Below are 25,337 nucleotides of genomic sequence, written 5' to 3'. Positions count from 1 at the left end.
GGAGACCTGGGACTCTCCGGCTTATCCACTGGAATGACCCGTCGTCTAGGGACCATTCTGATTCCAGAGGCACTGACCGGACAAAGCGTCTGCTATCACATTTCTTACCCCCGCCAGGTGAGTGGCGGACAGATGCCATTTGTGTTTGTTTGCTAGGGCAAAAATGGCTTATCATGACATGGTTCACATGCTTGGATTTGGACCCTCCCCTGTTGATGCAATGAACTACCACTGCACTGTCCAAAACTAGCCTTAGATGAGACTTTTTCGGGGGAAGCAGTCTCTTCAAGGTAAGAAATACTGCCATTGCTTCCACCAGAACGTTTATGTGAAGCTGGCGAAATTGAACTGACCAAGTCCCCTGAACCTGTTTGAACTGAGAATATCCCCCCACCCGGACAGGGAGGCATCCGTGTGAATGGTTAACACTGGAAGGGGATATTGAAGGGGTACCTGCTTGGTTAAGTTCTTTACTTTCGACCATGGACGGAGTTGATTGCGAAGGATCTGTGGAATTACTGACAACTTGTCTCGAGATTTGGTGTTTGCTCTCGATCGCCAAACTCGATTTATATCTTTTAAGCCTTGCTTTCAGGAGGATATCTGTTACCGAAGCAAACTGAAGGGACCCTAGGATTCTTTCCTGGTTTCTCCTTGATGTTTGCTTGCATTTGAGAAATTGCCTGACCGATTTTGCTATTTCCTTCCGTTTGGCCACTGGAATTGACAGATTGTGGGAAGACAAATCCCATTGGATTCCCAGCCACTGAAAACGAGACTCCGGGGTAAGTCTGGATTTCGTTTTGTTTATCTGGAACCCCAGATGTTCCAGAAAGTGAACTACCTTTTTGGTGGCATTGAGACATTCCTCGACGGTTGGTGCCCAGATCAACCAATCGTCGAGGTAAGCTGCTACCATGATTCCCTGAGTTCTCAATTGTTGTACAACCACTTCTGCTATTTTCGTGAATACCCTGGGGGCTACATTCAGACCGAAGGGCATCACTTTGAATGAGAATGTCTGATTTCCTAGCCTGAACCCTAGGAATGGGCGGAAGTGTCTGGCTATAGGGATATGATAGTATGCGTCTGTAAGATCGATGGAGCATGTGACGGCTCCACGCGGAAGTAAGGTCCTTACTTGCGAGAAGGGTAAGCATCTTGAACTTGTCGCAACGAATGAAAGAGTTTAGCTTTGACAAGTCTAAGATTACCCTTCTTTTTGTTGAGCCTTTCTTTGGCACGCTGAATAAGCGACCTTGAAATTTTAGATGCTTGACTCTCGCAATAGCTCCTTTCTGAAGGAGTTCCTCCGCGTAATCTGTCAATTCCTCTGATGGTATTTGATGGAATGATTTGATTGGAGGAGGGTCTTTGATCCAACTCCAACCCAATCCTTTGGACACTATGCTCTGTGCCCAATTGCTGAACCCCCACCTGTGACGGAAGAGGAACAGCCTCCCTCCTACCTGGGGAGCCTCATTGTTGATGGGCGGGTTGACCACCACGCCCTCCTCTGAACTGCCTGCTCCTTGTCGCCCGTCCTGCGCCACGCTGGCGAAAGTAGCCTCTCGCCCTACCTCTCGGCTGCTTGTTAAAGGGAGCGTAGCCCTGACCTTCATACGAAGGGTTGAAGGCCGTCGAGAGTGCGTAGGAGGTCGACGGTTGTGATTGAGGAGACAGCAGGAGGATGGGCTGGTTCTGTTTCGAACTACCAGGTTGTCCCTGTTGGGTAACCGGGACGGCCTGGACAAATTGCTGCTGTTGCTGGTGTTTCTGGTAAGGCTGGAACCTTTTACCAGACTTCTTTGGTTTCTTACCAGCAGTGGGGGCGGATTCTTGCTTCCTCTTAGATGAAATTCCCCACCTAGCTCTAAGGCTCTGGTTGAGCCTAGCAGCCTCGTGGTGCACTTCATTTACAGCGGATTCTGGGAAGAGATCCGCTCCCCACATGCTAGAAGCCAGGAGTCTATTAGGCTCGTGCCTAATAGTGCACTCCTGCAGAACATGCTTTCGGCAATTCCTCCTAGCTTGGAAGAAGTCGAAAGCATCTGTCTGAACCGTCTGAAGTTGGGATTTGGCCAAGATCTTAAACAGCGGTTCTGTAGCATATGAAAGAGCAGCCATTTCCGTTATTATTAGAGAATTGAGGGACCTGCCAAACCTATTTCGCGCGTCAAACTCCGCCTGAATCAAGGAATCAGGCAGTCTTGGAAGCTTCTCTCCGAACTGGTCCATGGCGCAGTCCGGTTTGAGCTTGCCAAGCGTGAAAGTGGCTGGCAAGTTCTCCCACAATTCTCCAAAAGCTGGGAAGAGCGGAGAAGTAGACTCCGCCTCCCTTAGCTGTGGCATGGGCTCATCCTTGAGGACTGCCTGAAGAGTCCTCTCAACTATTTTCGTGGCGAACGGAAGAGAAGCCTCTTCTTCCGTCGCAAAAATAGTGAAAGGACTCTTATAGGCCTGGAGCTTAGTGTTGGTGCACTCCCAGTCCTCAAGGCAGTGAACCCATTCCCGTTGGGCATGATCCCTACTGTAGAGAACATCTTCCCTAGAGATCTTGTCTTCCCTAGTAAGAGCCGCTACAGTCAGCCTAGCATAGCCAATGAAAGGCTGCGCCAGACCCGGAGGATAAAACTCGAAGTCCTCAATCCTTCGAGTTCCACACTCCGGGATAGAGATCATCCCATCCTTAAATGGAGCGTAGGCGGCTACTCTCCAAGGGTTCTCCATAGAGAAAGCTGGCAGAGAGTCGTATGGCGGGAGCTGGAAAATACCAGCGCTTGGCCCTGGGGAGACTGGAAGAGGGACCTGAGAGAGCCCAGCCACTCGGTCCTCATTCTCTCTAACCCTGTTAGAGAGATCCTGGATGGATTGGCCTGATTGAGACAGGGTGCTTGACAGTTGTGCAAACATCTGCTCAAATTTCGTCCCCAGGGCGGAGACTTGCGAACCAACCAACTCACCCACCTGTTGCATCACCACTGCTGAGAAAGTAGTGGGATCAAAGGTGCTGGGTCCCGCTCCCCCCACCGGCGTTGCCGGAGTGGATGCGGTGGAGGCAGGAGAAGGCACTGGCTCGGCGGGAGCGCGAGCCTTCTCCTTAGAAGCCTTGCTTCTAGAGCTCTTCGAGTAAGAAGAGCTCGGCTTAGCCTTCACCGCGTCAGCATAAGAAGTCGAAGACTTCCTAGCCGAAGAAGACGAAGATGACTTCTTAGAAGTCGTCTTAGAAAGAGTCTTCGGTTCTCTCTGTCCCTTCACCTTAGGAGGTACAGAGAGAGCGGGAGGGCGGGTAGGGATCTCAGATCCCACAAAGCCTTGGAAAGAGGCGCTCGAAGAAGGGACAGGAGAAGATCCGGGAACACCCAAGGAAAGACCTTGGGCGCCCGACACACCTACCTCAACCAACAAATCCTCTACTCCAACCGCCATCGGCTCGATGTTTAGGTCCAGGGCAGCGACGTCCGGGACCGACTCCTGAGAGGCTACGACCCCGAAAGATTGCTGGAGATCTTGCTGGATGGAGGCTATGAGAGGGGCTGCGGACAAGGGGTCAACATACCCTGTTGACTTGCCCGCCGGGAAGATCTGGACGGCCAGCTTCTTATCAAGGATGTACGGCTGGCCCTTGGCGGCGTTCTTCCCGAAGCCGCCCACCCACGCTTTCAGGGTAGCAAGGGCGACCTCCCTCACACTGGTAGCCTGGAAGAAAGGGCGAGATGAGCTTCTAATGGCGGAACGGGGTTAACAAACTTATGTCTAAGAGTTGTTAGTAAGTGATAAAGAAGCCTATAATCGACTTACCCCCTCCACCAGCTGACCGACTAGGTCGTAGCAGATGGCGCAGGCTCGTGTGACAGACGATCATATCGTTGAATGACGTGGCACAAGGAGCGTGAGACCTGCACTCATCATGGCCGCAGGGGTCGTACAACGTCGCGTTGCACGCCGGGACCTGACAGTTGGTAGCCTGTAAGTGGAAAAATACATGAGTATCAGGAGAACACTTACAGTCTAACAGTTGCTCCGCTGGTGCCGGAGCGAGAAAGTTAGATTAACCAGAGCCCCGCCATAATACGTGTGGTAACAAGGTTGGTTGGTTGTCCTAGGCTATGCTCCGCTGGCGGCGGGGACAAAAGATAGAATCCAACCAGGAGTGGTGGTAAAAGGAAACCACGACGAAAAATGGCGGGGATGGTAAGCATATGAATAATAAAATTAAACAAATCATCGTAAAATTAGGGTATATCCTTAAAATACAATAATACCAAACCTTCCTCCACCCGTATACTAGAAAGAGTGCCCGGGTAAGAAGCAAGCTCCCTTCCGTAGCGGGGGAGAGATATAAGGATATAGTAGGCAAGCAAGCCCGACCACTAGGTAGTGACCACCCCGCCCGCTGGCGGAGCCAGTAATCTATAACCAAAGGTGCCCCGGCTGCGACGGAAGGCTCCGTTCGTTATAGAAAGGGAAGGTGGCTGAGCAACTGGGGAAGGGGGGGGGAGGGTCCGGCGTAACACGGCGGGAGAGAGAGAGGGGGGGGGTGGCCTACCCCTCCCCGTCTCAACAACTATCCGCTCGGAGACACGGTACCCTATGAGTGGTCGCCCTATACCCCCCGCTGGGAGGAACCCCTGGCCACCTCAGAGAGGGAGGGAGGAGGGCAACTGAGGTTGTCATGACAACCAAGGGGTCCCCCAGCACCTCCCTATACCTGGTAGGGAGGGAAGGGGAAGGGTAAGGTGCGATGGAACACGTGACCGCAAGTGGCCTAAGCCGCGAGCAACACAACCGTGGGAGGGCCACGTGAACCAGGCTGTACCAAATCATGGAACATGCACCTAGGCTAGCCTAACACCCTAAATAGAATAAAATTACATCGTAAAGATGGAAAAGACACTTTTAGTAGAAGAAAAAGAAGACCCAGAGGAGGAGGGCCCCAAACTGTTCCGAGGAACAGAAGCCTACTCGGAGCCAGCGAAAGCCGATGAAGAGCAAGAGCCGGGATGCTGGGCTGGAACAATAATAATAGCCCTAAATACCAAGCTAAGAGAAATGGTAAGGGGGCTAAACTAGCTAAAACTCGATGTAAAAACGATGAACGTAAAAGGTAAGGCCCATAAGTATAAGAAGTCCTACCCAGTATGGAGGACCGGGAATTCTTAACGAGGCAGCATGGCGCCGCCACGAGACAACCGGGAAACCGTATATGACCTATTAGAAGGAAAATACTGGTTCCCGGAAGACAAAAATATAGTAAAACATTACTTATGAGGCACTTAACTTAGCCGTTGCGATTGCAGAACGTTCCATCTTGAAGAAGATAATAAATCCTCGTAAAATGCACAGCACAGAGAAAAATGCGTCTGGACGCTAGCGCTAAATATTAAGGATGACCGCTAGGGGCGCTGCTGTCCGTGGCGTCCTCTAGTAGTAGTAGTAGCGGCTGCATCGCCCGTTGGTATCAGCTCTCTCTTGTGGGGATTCTGATTGGAAGGTCTAATTGGTGAATGTCTCGTGTAGTGTTCCCACTCGCCCCTATTACCATACCGACACTTCTTTTTAAGAGTGAGCGAGTCAGTTTTACTGACATTTTCTTAATTTTGTTTTTCTCTGGTAATTTTAGATTAATTTTACCTAGAAAGAATGATATTAAGGATCCTTTCATAGGCCGACACGAGCTGAGCCCAGAAATACATATTATATATATATATATATACCATATAATGTAATTTTATTATTACTACTGTTGTATCATCTGTTATATAATGATATTTATCCTCATATTGGCTACATTTATGAGGGGGAAAAAAGAATTGGTCAACTCTTATATTCACTTCTCTTGTGCCATTGTAAGTTAAGCATCATTGTTTGAATAACGATAAAAAATATAAAATAGTGATCTGCACAGAATAGCTGTGTTATAAAAAACAAAACATTAAAAATGACAAAAGATAACACTTGGGAAGATATTGAATCAACTATGTTAGCATGTCATATGTAGCTATTCCGTAATTGAAGCCAGTTTTATGAATTTTTCATATTGTCGACCCTTGGCAAACCAGATCCCATTAATCCGAGTGTTAGATTAGTCGGACACCGAATAGCATCAGCCAATTTAATTAAAATACATATGTTTGTCCATGATTTAAGATGGATACTGTTCCTCTGCTCATCAGGTACCATTTTCCTTTTTATTTGGACTAGCACCTCTGTTATCACAAGCACGTATGTACGGGGAAGATGCACGGCTGTGTATGGAAGACTGTGAAGCACTCATATCACTTTCAACACTCCCATTATTTTGAGCACGTATGTGTGAGGGACAGATACGGCCGTGTATGGAAGACAAAGAATTCTTGACACATTCCATATCTCCATGATCGCGTAAACAGGAGAGGCATGGCCCTGAAGGGAAGATTGCTATGCATTTCCTGCATGTACGAGATAGATACAGCCGTTTAATGTAGTCGGTGATGCATTCCTTTCATGAGCCTCACTTCCAACCTCATGAACATGTAAGGGAGAGACACGGCCGTGTGGAGAAGACAGTGATGCACTCCTTTCACTCGCAGAAGATGTCACAAAATCCTTAATTCTCCAACATCTGACTCGAAGGCGAAGTGGCGATGGAGAAGAAGCAGGAGAAAGAGCAAAACTTCCCCCTCTACGATGTCTCTTGCTAGAAGGAGGAGGGGAAGAATCCCTCTGTTTACAACACTTCTTTGCAGGGACATCAGAAAACTTCTCTTGAAAAACAAAGAGTCCAGCCTCTTGAACACAGCTTGAAACAATGCCTCCGATGGCTCAGCGAGAGAAAGCGATGACATAGTAGAATGGGATGACAGGATGCTGGGAGTGACGTCACGACATCTCTAAAACCAGCACTGGTTGATTTAGGTGCCCCACAAGGTGGCAACACACAAGAGCCAACATAAAGAAGTCCTGGTGGAGCGGGACTGCTATAGGGGCCGGGGGGCCTACTCGCCTCCAAGGAATGGGACAATAGGCCATCCAAGGGGTGAAGCCCGTAGGCCTAGCGATATCCAAACAGCTGCCATCTTGGTTGAAACAGAATCTGAAACTACAGAAACAGATGGAGTAGCCTCCTCCCTCTCAGGAAGGACATTATCACTTGAGGGACAGGGGCCTACGTTAAACAAAACATCATTCTGTACAACTCCCAATACTTCCAACAACAAATCGAGGGAAGAAAAGGGAGGAGACGTAGGTACATATGTAGAAGGGGGAGCGTTTCCGGGAGAGGGTGAAGCCGAATAGTCGTAGAAGACAAGTGACAGCCTTCTACTTCTGCTTTCTTTATAGACATTTTGATCACAGAATACAAATACAGACTGTTGACGAACCCTGTAGTGGGGTTAGTGCCATCGGTGCACCTCATCCGATGCACTGTAGGCATTACTAAAGGTTCTTTGCAGCGTCCTTTTGTCCCTAGCTGCAACCTCTTTTAATCCTTTTACTGTACCTCCATTTATATTATATTTCTTCCATCTTGCTATCCATCCTCTCCTAACGATTATTTCATAGTGCAACTGAGAGGTTTGCCTCATTACACCTTTCAAACCTACCTACTCTCAATTTCCTTTCTATTGCTGAATGACCTCAAGGGTCTCAGTGCTTGGCCTTTGGCCTAGTCTCTATATTCCATTTCATTCCAAACTGTTGATGAAGTTATTAACAACAATAAAGAACAACCTTCTCCAAGATCAAAATAAAGAAATGTATTGTATCATCGTACTTATTGTTGAAATTCATAAGTTGAATTATAGTTATTCGGATCATGTATATATTTGCATTTTACAGAATGTTTTTCGAAACAAAATGTGTTATTGAACATATGGTCTTAATTGTCCCACTGTTTTATTAATTATTATCTTAATGATCTTACATTCAATTAACAGTACTATATTAATATGTAAATAAAATAATAATTAACCATAATGAATAAATATAAATAAAATAAAAAATTATATTTTTTTGTTATTTTTCATCTTAAACTATGAGGTTGATTGAAAATGTTTCTACATTGGTTTATTATTTATACTCTGTAAAAATAATGAAATATGATATATTTATTGGTATTTATATGTATGTATGCACCCTGGCCCCCACTATTAGTCTGTCTTAACGAGAGTCAACTGTATTGCTTTATTCTAAATTCATATTAGATTTTGAGTTTACAATGACTGATGGAAGTTTTGTTACTGAATCATGTCATATGATGGCTTATCCTAGGTACTTATATTACAAAAATTTCAAGTTTCTGTTTAAAAACTAACGATGTTTATATACTTTTTACTTGTAAAATTAATATGATAGAATATATTACTTTTTAAATTAAAGCCCCTTAATTAGGATTAACAGTATCAAGAATAATAGCGTTCAAACAAATAATGTAAGGAATTGGGCTATGTGGAAGTACAAGTGAGTCACAGTAATTAGTAGCATGGTAAACAACTTCCCAGTGGATTTTACAACCATATGAACATCCAGCCACGCTTTTGAAATCTGTCAGGGTCTTGTTACATGTCAGGAGGCATCTGTACTTTATATAAGTATTTTTATAACAATTTAAATGTACAAAATAATAGGCATTCTATTTTATTAATAATTTCTAATATTATAATTTTCCTAGTTTAATATTGCAACAAATGAGAGTTGAAATTTTACATTCTTTAGAGTATTAGCATTTTACGAATACTGTTGACATCATTGGGATGGGTTGTTTTCTCAACAGCTGTAACTGAAAGGCTTTTGTTAAGATCACATACCAGAGTTCAATCTTAAAATGCTGGTATAATTTTGTGTTCCTAATTAAATTAATTATATTTACACCTTTTGAAACAAAATTGACATAGTTTTAATTGTATAAATAATCATTTAAATTTACAGTATTACATTTGTACTTTTGAATGGGTTGATACTGTAAAATGAAAAATGATGAGCTTCATACTAGAATTTATAGGAGATCACATGAGTCAGATTGTCACTTGATTTATTGTCTCTTTTATTTATAACGGACTGTAAAAAATTATTTCTTATGTTATAGGTGCCACTGTTGACTACCGTGATGGGTATGTAGGTTGCATTCGAGCCTTGATTTTGAATGGTGTCCTTCAAGATTTGCGTGGAAGAGCAGAAAAGAGCATGTATGGAGTTCATGGTGGATGTTTAGGCAAATGTCAGTCAAGTCCTTGTCTTAACAATGGAACATGTCATGAAGGGTACTCTAAATATGAATGTGATTGTCGATGGACTGCATTTAAAGGCCCAATATGTGCAGATGGTGAGTTCAGAAATGTATGATGAACATTTTTTCATAAACAGATCTTATTGCCATGTCTTTTTGTCTGTCTTTGATTTTAGCTTTTCTTGCCCTGGTGGCCTAGCATATTTGCCTCATATGTAAACTCGTATGGAGCAACAAGTGTTGAACTTTTTTCTAATGTGTTTGCATCATGGAGCAAAATGCTCTAATATCCCAGCTGTCATAGGAGAACACTGCGAGTTTACAAAAAGAAATGGAAAATCAATAGTAGTATAGGTACTGGTAAATTTCTTTATTTAAAAAGTCAAGAGTCCCTTGTTTGCTTATTTATAGAACCAAAGTTTGTTATTTCCCTGTCTTTACTGTCATAACTTCTTGTGACCCAGTAAGTAGTGAACATGCTGCTGAAATATGTGCTCATTTAAGTTAGTGGCTGTATTGGTAGTTTGGATTAAAAGGGACACTCCATTTAGGTGTACCTAGGTACAACAGTTTTAACATTAAGTAACTTTTGTAATTATATTTTTACTCCTCAATTAATGACAATTTGACAGAATTAATAGAATGAAGAAAATTTTGTTTTGAGAAATTTGCTAAAATTAGGAGCCTAAGAAAGGTATTTGAATGTAACACCATATTTTTCCTTTATTTCCAACAGAGATTGGCATCAAAATGCTGACAGATACTATGGTGAAATATGAGATTCCAGGAACCTACAAGTCTACTATCGCTGAAAAGATTAGAGTAGGATTTACTACCACAAACCCAAGAGGGTTCCTGATGGGTCTTTATTCAAATATGTCTGGAGAGTACTTAACTTTAGCTATATCCAATTCAGGTGAGTTACAGTAGGTAGTACTTGTTCAGAATGGAAGTTATTATAAGTTTTCAATGTAATACTTCAAAGTTATTCCATGTATATTATTTTTTGACACATGCATAGTGTTTTATGATATCTAAAATTTGCTTCATAACTAATAGTGTTGCACTGTATATAAGTATACTACAGTAGTATAGGGACTTGAAATGTGTTCAGTCCCAAACTATAAGAAGTCAATACAGTATATTGTTGCCAACTATGCACCAAACCATTAGTAGTCTTCATACAATATAGTATCTTTGCCCACTATGCAAACAGTTGATCATTCCCAGTATTTACCATAAAACAGGCAACTGTATTTTCCAAATTATGAACAAATCAGTGTTATGTAATACACTTTCTTTATAGTGCACAGTGTAGTAGATGATCAACAGTGTAGAGTAAGGGAGAGAAATACAAACATTAATGTACTGTACTATGATATATGTGTAATTTGTTACTCTGTATTGTATAAGATTTCAAATTTATAAAATGCAACACTAGTAAAAAAAAAAAATTGTTTTCTTGAATATACTACCCACCTTATGCATATGTAAGGATAGGCTAGTATTTATGCAAGTTATTTGTAGGTTGACAAAGATTGGTGTAAAACTCCCAAAAGTGTTTATTTATTAATAAATATTAAGTGCAAATAACTAAATCTGTTTGTGTCAAGGGACAACTACTCAGTGACTAATCGTTAACATATGGAGTGGCTTTTTCATACTTTACAGTGTGTGTACAGGGTAGATTTATAATAATGTGGTTAATTATTTACTGGTGTTACTTTGTATCTCTGCAGGTCATTTAAAAGTAACTTTTGACTTTGGGTTTGAAAGACATGAAAAAGTGTTTAGCAAGCGCACTTTTCATGAAGGCCAGAATCATGATGTCAGACTATTTCGATCAGATTCAGGAAGGAAGCTAACAATGCAGGTAAACCTCTTATATAAGATTTTCTCATTGATACATCACACAATTTCATCAATTTCACTTAACCTGAAGAAAGTTATATTGTTCATTGCTTGTCAGAACTGGTAGCTTTACTTGTTTTTATATATTCAGTAAAGCTGTGACTCATAATGTACCAGACTTGAACTTTCTGTTTGGATGTAGCCATTCAAAAGACAAATTTCTAATTTTGTTTATCTTTGGTTGAATGCCTGTTAGATATGTTTAGCTTAATGAATTATGGTATTTGTGCAATGTAGTGTTAGAAATTACAATACATAAAACAAGCATTTGTTCATATACGAAACAAACCTTCGGTCTTAACATTAGGATAATCTTCTAATGCCAGCTGGAAAACCGATAAAATAATAATAAAAAAAAATTGTGTATGCAAGGAACTATTGGCATCTGTTCTTGGTCAAGAGCTATGTAGGAACACCCACAATACCTTTGACATCCCGTGATTGCATAAGTTACTTTCTTACCATCTTTAAGAGGAGATGTGTTTTGCTCCCTGTCCTTTTGAAGATGGTTTAGTTTGCCCGTTTTTCATTCATTTCTGTTTCAGCATGTGGGAGTTTATGAGGGCGAACACCATGAATGCCACAACATTTTAGTGGCAGATATACCCCAATATTTACAGCATTTTGGAGGTCATTTGCAATTCCCTCAGGGTTTCAGTATCTACAGAGCGTTTTCAATCTGGCATGATGACGTCACAATCCAACGTGGCAACCGTCGTGACATCACAGCCTCCTTCCACCTTCGGACGGTGGCATGCACTTTTATGGAGAAATTGCAAGCTTTAGAAGAGAAATTAAATAAGACATGCAAGAAGAAATTATGCAAGTTGTCGTCATCTTGCTCCTCCTCTTTTGGTTCAGTGTCATCACAAGCTTTGATGACGTCAGTGCGTGCTTCAGTCAAACATTGGAGGATAAGGGATTTTGTGGCTAATCTTCTTGCCAAGAGGAGATTAATTTCTTCATCTTCGAGCCAGGACTGTCATATATCCCTGTTAAAAAGAAAACACAAGAATTAGTTGTTAGCGCTGAAAACGCAAAATGGTGTACATCATTCTAATGCGTCATCAAGGCTGAAACATTTGATGGACATTTGGGTGGAAGCTGTTGTGAGTGGGGTTGTAAGTGTGATGGAAAAGGCGTTTGGGGATTCTCAGAGAGTGTTTAGAGAATCTACAGTGGGAATTCATTGGTCCACAAAGACTACTGAGCAGGTCCCAGTCTCTCCTGTAAGGCCTTTCAAGATGAGGAGAAAGGACAACAGCGCTCCTGTTAAAAGATCGATTAATGCATCATTGGAAGATTATCTGTTAAATGACAAGAGTTTATTCTTCTAATAGGCTGGGCAATAGTGAAGTTGTGATTCATCCTGAGGCCAGAAGTTCAAAAGCAAGATCCCTAACAACCGCAGTTGCCAGCGATTGTCGTAAGGTTGATGATGCATGCATTGGAGGAATAGGCGGTATTCTCATTCTAGATCAAGTAGCATGTTCACCTGGCGGTTTTTCAAGAACTATCAAGCATCGGCCGTGGGTGTGGGATTGAATGACCATGAATCCTACAGAAGTTTGTCTGGTGATTAGGAATGAGATACCTTCCTTGGCTACTGAACAGAATGTTTTGGGAAGCAGAGGAAGTGGAGAATCAGGTGTTTCTGGCTTTCTTATGTTGAGATTATTCACTTGACTAGTCAATTCAGTATAGGCAGTCCCCGGTTATCAGCGGGGGTTCTGTTCCCGTGGTGTGCTGATAAGCAAAAACTGCCATTAACTGAAACTTAGCGATTTAATGGCGTTTATGGCGCTGATAGCCAGTTATTGGTGCCATAAGCACCTTTATGGCGCTCTATAAGCATCCTTATGGCGCCGACAACTGGAACTAGTCCCTCTTGGCACCATAAATCGCTGATTTTATGGCGCTAGACAAGCCCCATAAAACCGGATCACCGATAACCAAGTCCGCTGATAACCAGGGACTGCCTGTAATCTTTTGAGGAGGTTTGAAACACCTTCCAGCAGAGCTCCGACTGGAATTGAACCCCTTTTAGGACCAAACAAATATATGAAGGTTTCGCATGAATTACCGTGTTCAAGTCGTGCAGAGTTGGTGGTACAACATGTTAATGCAGCGATTTCAGGGAGGGATAATTTTTCGTGATTGAATAGATAGATTGTTCAGGTTTCTTCCCCCTCCCTTGCTGAGACAGGAAATGTTATAAGACTCCTTTTGTTCCTCTGCCAGGAAGGCATATCAGTCCAGATGTTGTGAGGTGAAGACCTGGATTGACTGTAGACTAGGTGAAGATGGACTGCCCATCACTTACTTGTCAAAAAGCTGCTACATTGGAATCAACGGCTTCTTCTAATTTCCGAACAGCTTCATGGTTAGATCTTTGATCAACAGTGGTGGCTAAACTTACTTCTTCAGATTCAACCAGGAGATTAGTGGATGAAACAACCTTTGTCAAATTGCTTCAGTCTGGTTCCAAAGCTATTTCATATTTAACAAACTTGAGTGCCAACGCTTGGGCTAATTTCCTGTTGATGAGAAGGCTTCGTAACTCGTTTGCTTCCAGATGTACAGTTTTGGATGAACATTCAGTGTCTTGAGGTGCCCATCTGTGCCTTTGCATGGGGTTCCTCTTCACCCTCATGACAAAGAGACAGTCAGAGACCAGTTTGTGGCACCAATGCCTTTGCAACAAAATTCAGTGTTGTTAGATCCTTCTTCTGCCACCATTAAACAGTAAATGGATGATATTTTAGGATATTTGAAGAAAACGTTGACAGCTACTAAGGATTTATCCCTATCTCCTGTGTCTTCGGTCAAAGAAGAAGGGGACAAGGAATTGAAAGAAGATGCCCCTCCTTCAACTTATGCATCCTTATTACATATTTTACTCCAGAACTATCTATCCTTTCTCTCTCTTACTGTTCCTTCGTCTCCAGCAGCAACATTCCAGACACTGCCAAGTTACCTAAAAAGATTCTTTCCATCTCAACCAGGAAGGTTCTCAGAGAGGTATAGAGCTGGCTATCGGAGAAAAGGGAGTTAGGGAAGTATAACTTCAGTTATCCACCATCTTGTCTTTTGAAGAGATATTCTTACTACATGACAGGAGAGGTTCCTTACTTGGGTGTGGCTGCCCCCTTCCCAGGAGACTTTTCCAGCCTCATGTACTTGGCCCTTAATTGCTTACTCCGAAAATTCAAAGAGATTTTCAGCTGTCGAGGAGGAAGTGTCATCCCTTCTTGAGAAAGGAGCGATAGTAGTAGTCCCAGATCAAGACTCTGAAGGGTTCTACAATCACCCCTTCATGGTCCCAAAGTCATGGGTGGGGGCGGATGGAGACCAATATTAGATGTAAGTGAAGTGCCCTGAATATATTCGTCTAAAAGACGAAATTCAAAATGGAAATGTTCGATGTCAGCAACCATCCGACAAGATGACTGGATGGTATCAATAAACCTTCAGGATGCTTACTTCCACATACCAATACTCTTGAATTCACGAATGTTCCCAAGATTTGTATTTCGGGATCAGGTATTTCAGTTTCGGGCACTATGCTTCAGACTGTCAACCTCTCTGCTGTATATGCATAAACACTATCAAAGATTAGTTACAGTTAAGGGTATAATACTTTTATCTTAGTAGGATAATGTAAAATAGTATTGCAAGTATTCATGTCTAATAGTCTGGACAGTAGTTAATAACATTATAGTTAGTGGTTTCTTAGAAAGTGCCATTTCAAGTTGGCGCCTTGCTGTTTGTCTCTTTGTTCCTCTTAGAAATCTCTCTCAGTCGAGGCATTAAGTCTTCTTATTTTTTATTATAGGAAAGATGATAGAATAAGAGAAATATTATGATACTGCATGCTCCTCAAATCTTCACACATATTCTGGTTTCCTTAGCTGGTTAGCTCCCCCTGATTGGGATCAACATAGCATTCTGCTTGGACGATTAATTTCTTCGTGCCAAGTTGAAAGAAGGACGAAAGACCTTCGGAGAACACTTCTCCTTGCACAGGACTTCGGATTACATATTAGTAAATTACCAGAAGTCACAGATTACTCTGATTCTTCTTAACCTGATTTATTACCTTAATATTACAGTATACAACTTAATCCTATCCCTAGCTCATCAAACCTATCCTCATATCCCTATACCTAACTTAGCCTAACTTAAGGTTGCTTAATATTACCTAATATTACCCAACCACCCCATCTAAGAATCTAAACTTAATTCTGTAATTTAAAATATTGCAACGATAATCTAATAATCTCAATTAGATATTGGTCTTAATCTTTCACATTTCCTGCATAGTACAGGAACTCCCCCAATGTTTGAATGTTTGTCCACTTGGGGTTGTCCAGCAAAGATTAATTGAGAAACGAGTGTCTGCTTGTCTTTTTCTTCAGTTTAGTTTGTATCCAATGAACCACTTCACCGTTTGGCCGATTCGCCTTCTCTACAATTCTCTCCTCTACCTCCGTACTGAATCTCCTCGTGAGTTTGGACAGTACACTCTTTCACTGTCTCCAAGAGAGGTGGGCAGCCAAGTGGAGGTGGACATCTAAGTGAAGGTGGTCATTCAAATGAAGGGAGTGCAACTTTCTCACTCATCGTATCAAACTGCAATGAAAAAAGAAGACCAACATTGATCAAACAATCCCTCGCCCACAAGAACAACATAAATAAAAAACTATGATTAAAATAAATCCTAAAAACTACAGTTTCAAAATTGCCTAACCTTATCAACGTAATAAAAACAAACAAAATAAGATAAAAAAAATCAAGCATTCATTCACACTAACCCAGTTTTTCATACTGTGCACTGCATCATTTTCAGGCTTTTCCCTCCCCAAAAAGAGTAGAGACTTGTCTACAGAAGGTAGACGAGTTCCTGAACCTTCAGTCTTGCATGGCAATAGCTGGGTAAGCCATTTTGGGGACATTGGCCTCAATAGAACAGTTTGTTGCCTTAGGAAGACTGCATCTAGAGTTCTTCAGTTTTACTTGAAAGACAAGTGGGACAGGAAAAGATATCCTGATTCTTTCATTTTCTCGATCAACCCAGAGATCAAGAAATACCTGCGTTGGTGGAAATCGAGACAGATTGCTGGAAGGGAAGTCATTCACTCAGAACCCAGACCTAAGCTTCTATTATGACGCATCAGTTCTGGGCTGGGGAGCCCTCCTAGAAGGCAATGAAATCTCCAGGACATGGTTAAGGGAACAGTTGCAGTGACACATAAATGTCAAGGAGTTAAAGGCAATATATTTGGGTCCTCAGTAGTGTTCTGGAGGATGGTAGCAGTCCAGTCGGACGACACAACTACCGTAGCATACATAAACAAGCAAGGGGGAACCTGCTCTTTCTCTTTCTGCAAGGCAGCAAGGTACTCCTCATATGGGTGAAAAAGAATCAGACAGTGTTAGTCACCAGATTTCTGCAAGGAAGAATGAATGTATTGGCAGACCATCTGAGCTGTCAAAACCAAGTCCTTCACAGAATGGACTTCAGGTCCACTGGTCTGTTTGGACCTGTGAAAACTATGGGGAACACCAACATTGAATCTCTTTGTGAAGTCAGAAAATTTTCGACTTCCACTTTTCTGCTCACCGATTCCGGATCCTGTAGCATCGGCAGCAGATGCCATGCTACTCAATTGGTCTGACAAGTTGCTTTACGCATTTCCCCCATTCGCAATGATAAAGGAAGTATTGTATAAGTTCTTTTGTCACCAATACATATCACTGATCCTGATAGCGCCATTTTGGCCATTATGGTAATGTTTCCCAGAACATATGAGTCTACTGATAGATTTTTCAAGGCTTCTACCTCAGAAGAAAAAGCTTCTCAAACAGCCCCATTTCAACTACTTTCATCAAAAGTTGTCTTCTCTGGCTCTAACAGGGTACAAACTATTTAAAGACTCCTCGGAGCAAAAGGGTTTTTGAGAGCGGCTTGAGAAGCTATTTCCAAATGCAGACATAAGTCATCAATGAACATCTATCAAAGGAAGTGGTCAATTTTCCAAAGTTGGTGCAACAGCAATAGGGTCTCTTCTACTAAAACAGCTATGACAGATATTGCAGATATCCTATTAACCCTCTTACGCCGACTGGACGTATTTTACGTCTACATTTTTTGTCTCCCGTGTGCCGACTGGACGTATTTTACGTCGACTTACAAAAGTTTTTTTTAAAATTTGCGGAAAAATACTTATAGGCCTACCAGCCTTAAACTTTTGAATCACGCGCCTTGGGGGATGCTGGGAGTTCACGGATCAAGGTGTTGTTTTGTTTACAATCGTTACGCAGGCGCGCAGGCGCGAATTTCTTTCTTGCCGTACTAAAAAGTATCTGTGACACATCTCGGAAATTATTTCGTCACTTTGACATAATTTTTGTACCATTGTAAATTACATGAAGTATTATATATGAAAATGTGCGCATTTTTATGTAGAATACAACAATAAAATACTCATGATTGTAGCTTTTATCAGTTTTGAGATATTTTCATATAAATAACGATAATTGCCAAAATTTCAACCTTCGGTCAACTTTGACTCTACCGAAATGGTCGAAAAACGCAATTGTAAGCTAAAACACTTATATTCTAGTAATATTCAAGCATTTACCTTCATTTTGCAACAAATTGGAAGTCTCTAGCACAGTATTTCGATTTATGGTGAATTTATGAAAAAAATAACATTTGTTCATGAAACTTACCTGTCAGATATATATATAGCTGTATTTTCTGAAGTCCAACAGAATTTAAAAAACTTCCGACACACGCAGTGGTCGGCCAGGTGGTTAGTACCCATTCCCGCCGCTGGGAGGCAGGTATCAGGAACCATTCCCATTTTCTATTCATAATTTTTCTGTCGCCGGTGCTGAAAACACCTGTTTTCAGTACCTCCGGCTTAGGATTTTGGAAACTTCATTGCCGCTAAGTATCCTAATTGTCTTTTAATTTATTTACTTGGATTTGTGGCTAGGCATACGCTATCTTAAATTGATTTGAATTTGATTCATTTTTGCATAAGATATCTGAATCTAGTTAGGCTAGTTTCAGAGGGTGTTGTCTGCAAAGATAGGGTGTGGCTACCGAAAGCTTCGGTAGATCCGCACTTGGTATGCACGAGGGGTATGGGTCTTGCTTCTTTCTTGAGATTTGTCATGTAAGGAGTGAGACTTTGTCTAATTCTGTAAGGAAGACGTATGATTCGTATGTACGCAATGAATCAGTAAACATGTCTAATTCCATAAGGAAAAAGTATGATTCGTATGTACGCAATTAATCAGTAAACAAAAGTCAGGGTAGTGAACCTGCTAACCTTCCTGTAGACTTTATTTTGCCTAACCCTATAGTATGGCCTACGGGTTATGAATATGTCTGCGAGAGGTGATCGCTCTCCTTCATTGTTGTGAAGAGTGCTACTTCTGTTATTGTTACTCCTAACCCTGTAATGTTGCCTTCGGGCCCTAAAACAGTGTCTGTAGAGGTTATTGCCCTTTCTCTTATACTCTTTCGATTCGTAACTTAGAATCGAAAGTGCTTGCTTTAGAGAGCAATAGTGAAGTGGCTAAGTGCAGTGACAGTGCCCCTTGTGTAGTGGAGGGTGCGTCAGATCGGCCTTATAACGCCTCTAGGTCTAGACCTCTGTCGGACTCCCAGGACCACAGGGAGAGGGCATGTCGAAAGCCGAAGGAGGGTTACGAGGAACCCCCACCGATTTGGCGTGCCTTCGGCAGTTTCTGATGAAAATCCCCAGACTGCCAAAGTGCATGCACGTGCACGAATCCTGAAGGATTGCTTCTCGTCCTCCGAGGCGTTCTCCCCGCGCAAGGGTTGGAGCTCTCGGAAGGACTCGCGCCCTCTAAGAAGCTTAAGAGAAGAGGACGCTTCACATCCTCTCTCGTCAGGAGGGAACGTCAGATCGACCCCATAACGCCTCTAGGCCTGGACCTCTGTCGGACTCCCAGGACCAAGGAGAGGGCATGTCGAAAGCCGAAGGAGGGTTACGGGGAACCCACATCGATCTGGCGTCCCTTCGGTAGGACCTGTTGACGCTTCCCAGGCTGCGGAAGATCGTGCACGAATCTCGAAGTATTGCTTCTCGTCCTCCGAGGCGTCCTCCTCGTGCAGGGATTGGAGCTCTCGGAAGGACTCGCGCCCTCTAAATAGAAGCTTTAGAGAAGAGGACGCTTCACGTCTCCTCTCTCTCGTTATGCGTTTCAGTGAGAAGTAAGAAGGCAAACGTCGCCTGATCACGTGTACGTCTTTCCACCGAGAAATATGAAAAAGAAGGCTGTTTCTCTCGCTTGTTTTGATGCCTGTCAGGAGCGTGACGCTTTTCTACACACTTCTTTTGACGCTCGGCTTGAACGGGACGCTCGGATGGACGCCGAGCGTCCTCGCCAGTGGACGCCGAGCACGCGCCAGCGCACGCCAGGTTTGTCTCCTGGCTGAACGTTTCTGTTGAACTCTTCAAGCTCTTGTTTAAGATTTGAGCCTCAAGAATGTGAAGTAAGCAGTGCTTCGGAGGAAGCTTAAAGTGAACAGACAACTTCGTCTTCGAAACCCAGCAAGACCTCGGGTTTCGTGAATTCAAGAGGTCTCTGTCAATCTTAGATTGCTTTTCGCAAAGGTGGATGGAGTTAAGGAAAGCTCAAGGGAAGATCTCGTTTTCTCTACCGCAGTCAAGACTTTGCGATAAGGCAGTTACGGGTCATGTAAAGGCTCGACGTCCTGCACGTCAGGACTCTCGGCAACGTTCAGTAGGATTCTTGCAAAGGCACTCATCAAAAGGACGCTCTTCAGGAAAGCGCAAGACAGGACTTCCTTTGCCATACTGCCAATAAATTTTAAGCTTTAGAAGGCATTAGTTGTGATACGGGAGAGGAAGCTGGTTGGAGAGTTTCTTCCTCTTCCCAGGATAATTTTGCAAGCTTTTTAGCCCATCTGAAAGAGTTTTTCAGATGATAGATTTTGTTAGTTTCTAGTCGGGACTACGCTGCCGAATTGAACATCGTCGTTCTACCTGCCGTAAGCCCAGTCTCTTAACAGGATTCTTGCCCCTTCCTCGTTTGAAACGGGAATCGGAAAAATAAAATGCTCGACTTCCTGGATTACGTTTTGTCAATTCAGTGACTTTCCCCCATTGACAATATACTATCGTTTTGTCAAGTAAGTGGGTATCCCCTCATTGACAAAATATCTCTTCGTCCCGTAGATGGGTTAGTTCTCATTGACAAACATCTCATTAACTTTATATTGCGTAAGCGAATAAGCTCTTATTGACAAGATTCGGAAGAGCTCTCATTCGTCATTCGCAGACTCGTACAAGAAATAGACTTGTAGACTACGTCAATGAACGCTTATGTCCAATAACATAAGAAGCTTGAGCTGTCTGCTTCGATTCTCTAAGTTTTGTTCATGAAACTTGCCTGTCAGATATGTATGTAGCTGTATTTCCGAATTCAGCTATATATGTCTGCCAGGTAAGTATGAACAAACTTTATTGTGATATAATATCATATTTTGCCTTGCGTTATTTTACTACTGGTTGGTTCAAGTCATATACGCTTGCTGTAGTTAATTCTTCGGATGGCAACCGAGAGGTCTATTGTCTATTATTTTAAGGACATTTAATCGTTACTCCCTGCAGCCTTCCAGGAGTTTCCGATTTATCTTTTACCGTTGTATGGTAGTGTTCTGACGACACAAACGCATCTATATATTTAGCGTTTTCTGTTTCGCTTAAATATACCAGCTTGAGAGTCTCTGCTCAAAAAATAACGGACCTATTTCTTCGTAGAATAGAGTAGCTGGCAACCCAGACATAAAGTTAAGAGACGACGTTCGTAAGCTGTTGGCTGCTGCTGTGTCTGTCCTCCAGTCCAACCGAGCCAGTAACAGATCGTGCGCTGTCATGCTCGGTAGGTTACGTCTCTCTCTCCTGCGGGATTGACTGACTAACCGTATCTCTGTGCTGGCGGTTACGTCTCTCCTGCGGGATTGACTGACTAACTGTATCTCTGTCCTACAATCACGGACTTTAGCCTAAGATTGAGGGGATTTCTTACGTGAATGAATAAACGTTGCATTCGTTTTGCCTTACTATGTTCAACAGAGTTATCTCTTAATCCTTTCGGTGCTCTTTACCGCACAGTATAGAACTACGAGTCTACCGCAACATTGCACTTTTATATGCTCTCCTGCTTAGGCAAAGTGCAGCCTTATTAGGGAAGTAAGCATACTCGGGGAGGGATGGATGAGCTTGCTGGGGACCATTTCCTTCCTGAAGAAGTTTGTTTCCCGAATAGACTGCAATTCAGACCACAGTTTTTTTCCTACCGGGAAACTGAAATATTATTCAAGATCTAGGAATGATTCTGAACATCTCTCAGTGTGTCTTTCACCTGAGGTGATAGAAAGAAGGTGCCGGACATCTGGATAGGGTTTCAGATGTCCTGGATCTTAATCTGAAAGAAGTAAAAGCGATTCGGTCGTCCCTCCAGTCCTCGAAACGAGTTTTTGGAACCAGTGGTCCAGATCAACTCTGATATTCCACAGCTCTCTCATATCTTAAGAAGTATCTTCTCTCGGTCCCTGTTCGAGTTTACGAGAAAGAGCCTATTATAACAACAGGCGTAGAATGTAACGATCCTCTAGAGGTTCGTTACAGGATTGCAAAAGTCCGTACGAAATCGTTCTTCGATCGACTGGCAGCAACTATTGACTTCCGAGTGGAATCTTTCTTTAGAAGTAAGTTGAGAGTTGTGGGAAGACTTTAGGGGATGCCCTTTCATTCTTCTCTTCGATATGTTGAGGACGAAGAAGCTTCTTCTTCTCTGCTCCCTTATTCTCGATCCGTGGGATCGGTACCATTAAACGCCATCCTATGATATTGAACGGGATGGATGTTTAGTCTCTTTTCCCCTTTTTCAATCGCTTAGGAATGTAATAAGAGGATTTATGATGTCACAGGGAGCGACAATGACGCTGATCGCCCCATGTTGGCCTTCAGGATCCTGGATTCACAGAGGTCACATCCTTCCTAGTTCACTTTCCAAGGACCTTTTCCGAGAGAGTCGGTCTACTCTAACTCGAAAGGTACCTATAACCTCTCCGCTCTGAGTCTGACTACGTTCAGACTATCGAGATGTTGACAGGAATAAGATTACCGTTTTCCATTTCCGTCTGAAGAATGGGATAAGCTGGCAGTCACAACTATTAAAGAATACGCAAATATGTTGTTGACGGCCTTTGGGCTCAGAGATTTGCGTCTGTCAAACAACAAAGGCCCTTCACGATCTTTGAGTTCTGTGGAATCTCGAAACTCGCTCAGCATCTACTTTTTGTCTCACCTGTTTTCTCGGAGTCAGACACTCGTGCGAGATCAGGCGACATATATTAGCCCTGAGTTTCTTGTTGACGAAGTCGGTTGCGTTTATTACACCCAAGGCCCCGATGATCGTGTAACATGAGACCAGGTTGGACTGCCCTCAGGCATTCTTCCTTCGGGACTGAATCGCCTTTTTGCTCCTCGCTCCTTTCTCCTGGCACCAGAAGCTCGAGTCAGGAGTTGATTCGCTGACGACGTTGGGTTGCGTTGATACACCCCCAAGGTTTGCTTAGATTGAATCGCCCAGGCAGTCCAGACACTCATCCTTCAGCGAAGAATAGTGCCTTATGGTCCTCAGGGTACAGCCTTGCTATCCTTGATTCGTCTGACTGGTCAACTGGTCGGTCACCTGACTTTAGTACAGACGGACCTGACTGTGCATGTCCAGATCGAAGCTTTCAATATGGAACTTAGACGTAGTCTGAAGTTCTTGATGTCAAAGCATTCGAACCTCTCCTACCTGTTAACTTCTTGCATGTGATCAGGAAGGCCTTCTTCTAACCACCCTAGATACGACAAAGAGGGTTAGTGAGATTTTAAGCCATCGTCACAAGTTTTGGCTTTAGAGAACATAAGGCGGTGTGCTCTCTAAGCCTTCCGTTGTGGCCTAAGAATGGAAATTTTGTCCCTTGGGCCCAGGAGCTTGGAAGCAAGGATGGCACAAGTTAGTGGACAGGAGCCAGAGAGAGTCCTGTGCCCTGTCGGGTCTCTCAAGTTTTATCTACATAAAACTCAAAGTCGAAGTCATTCGGGCAATCTGCAGTGTTCGAAAAAAAGACCAGACTTGCCCATATCGAAGAACACCCTGGCTTTAGTGTTAAGGAGTTCTTTCAACAAAAATGCTCCTTCATTGTGTTTTGCACAAAAATTTGAAATCTTTTTATCTGAATGCTCACGAGGTGAGGGCGCGGCCTCGGAAGCATTTCAACAGAGCATGGCACTCAGCAACATCCTGAGTACCATGTTTTAGCGAAGCAACTCTGTGTTCACTTCACACTCCCTGCGAGATGTGAAGATGGCATATGAGATTCTGCTGCTCGCTAGGCCATACGTGTCTGCAGACACAATCTTGGGGGCAAGAAGTACCACTCGTCCTATCCTGTAGAAAATGGTTAGGAAGAGCTCTTAATTTAGTTGTTGAGTCGCTTAACTCTTAAGCCTTAGTTAACACACCTTAACTTTGGCTAGGTTGGTCAGGTGGTGATATCTATATTATTTATATAGATTATATTTATTTTATTTTACGTTCTTAGATCCCTCATGGTGATGGTCATAAAATGGTCTAGTCACATTGTGGTCACGCCCCGTTGACAGATCATCTGGAGTGCACCAGCTTTATAGGTCTCTACCTCGCTGGCAACTCTAGTAAAGCAGAAGCAGACTTGGGTGACAGTAATCACGAAGTCAGCTATGCTAACAGGTGGAACCAAGATGTAAATCATCTGCATGCATTTGTTTCCCAAAAATCCTTCTATTCTGTCCCTTCCCACCTCCAAAGGTGGATTCAGCTATATATATATCTGACAGGTAAGTTTCATGAACAAAATGATATTGTTATGATACAATAAAGTTTGTTCATACTTACCTGGCAGATATATATATCAAGTACCCACCCACCTCCCCTCAGGGGACAGTGGAAATAAAAATTATGAATAGAAAATGGGAATGGTTCCTGATACCCGCCTCCCAGCGGCGGGAATGGTTACTAACCACCTGGCCGACCACTGCGTGTGTCGGAAGTTTTTTAAATTCTGTCGGACTTCAGAAAATACAGCTATATATATATCTGCCAGGTAAGTATGAACAAACTTTATTGTATCATAACAATATCATTTTTCTTTACGTCCGCGCAGTAACTCTTCCGAAAAAATCATACGTGCGATTGTGGTCATGTTTGCACCATTTTAAATTAGCCGTTACATAAAGTTTTATATATGAAATGTGCGCAATTTTATGTAGAATACAACAAAAAATAATTGAAGGTTGTAGCTTTTCTCATTTTTGAAATATTTGCATATAAATCACGATAAATAGAAAAAAAAACCACGTTCGGTCAACTTTGACTCAACCGAAATGGTCGAAAAAAAACGCAATTGTAAGCTAAAACTTTTACGAAAGTCTAGTAATATCAGTCATTTATCTTCATCTTGAAACAAATTCGAAGTCTCTAGCAAAATATTTAGATTTATGGTGAATTTAAAAAAAAAATCTTACCCCTTCCCTCCGCGCGCGGATTCTCCCACCACAAATCTCCGAAATGCGTACGTCCCATTCTCGGAATATTTGCTCCATTTCATATTAGGCATTTATTAGAGTTCTATATATGAAAATGTGCAGAATTTCATGTAGATTAAAACGAAAAATATTTGAAGGTTGTAGCTTTTCTTATTTCCGAAATAATTGCATATAAAAAATATATATATAAAAAAATTCGACATTCGGTCAACTTTAACTCGTCAAATATGGTCGAAAACTGCAATTGTAAGCTAATACTCTTACAGTATAGTAATATTCAATCATTTGTCTTCATTTTGAAAGAAATTTGTCTCATTTTGAAAGAAATTGGAAGTCTCTAGGACAATATTTAGATTTATGGTGAATTTTTGAAAAAAATATTTGTTTACGTCCGCGCGTTACGAATTCATGCTTTTTTGTGATCATATTTTCTGTGTTGCTTTTATCGTTTTACAATGTGTTATATACCAAAATGATCGCAATTTAGTGTACATTACAACGAAAAAAAAGTAACTTGTTACCTTTAACCGCTTTTGCGCACAGCGCGATTTTGAATACAATTATAT

The 25,337-nt window shown here is 42.4% G+C and overlaps 1 protein-coding gene across 3 annotated transcripts in view; it reads left to right on the top strand.

The window, feature by feature from the left end:
- Positions 1 to 25,337, top strand: part of LOC135218416 (neurexin-4-like) — a 516,193-nt gene that overhangs the window by 316,267 nt on the left and 174,589 nt on the right. For all 3 annotated transcript variants that reach the window (XM_064254722.1, XM_064254720.1, XM_064254721.1), the window contains 3 exons: positions 9,068 to 9,304; positions 9,945 to 10,124; positions 10,948 to 11,081. In XM_064254722.1, coding sequence (XP_064110792.1) covers positions 9,068 to 9,304; positions 9,945 to 10,124; positions 10,948 to 11,081 — 551 coding nt within the window. The remainder of the gene's footprint in view (positions 1 to 9,067; positions 9,305 to 9,944; positions 10,125 to 10,947; positions 11,082 to 25,337) is intronic.

This window comes from Macrobrachium nipponense, chromosome 9 (genome assembly GCF_015104395.2).
Source record: "Macrobrachium nipponense isolate FS-2020 chromosome 9, ASM1510439v2, whole genome shotgun sequence".
In the NCBI taxonomy this organism is placed as follows: Eukaryota; Metazoa; Arthropoda; class Malacostraca; order Decapoda; family Palaemonidae; genus Macrobrachium; species Macrobrachium nipponense.
This window is presented reverse-complemented; position numbering and strand designations above follow the sequence as displayed.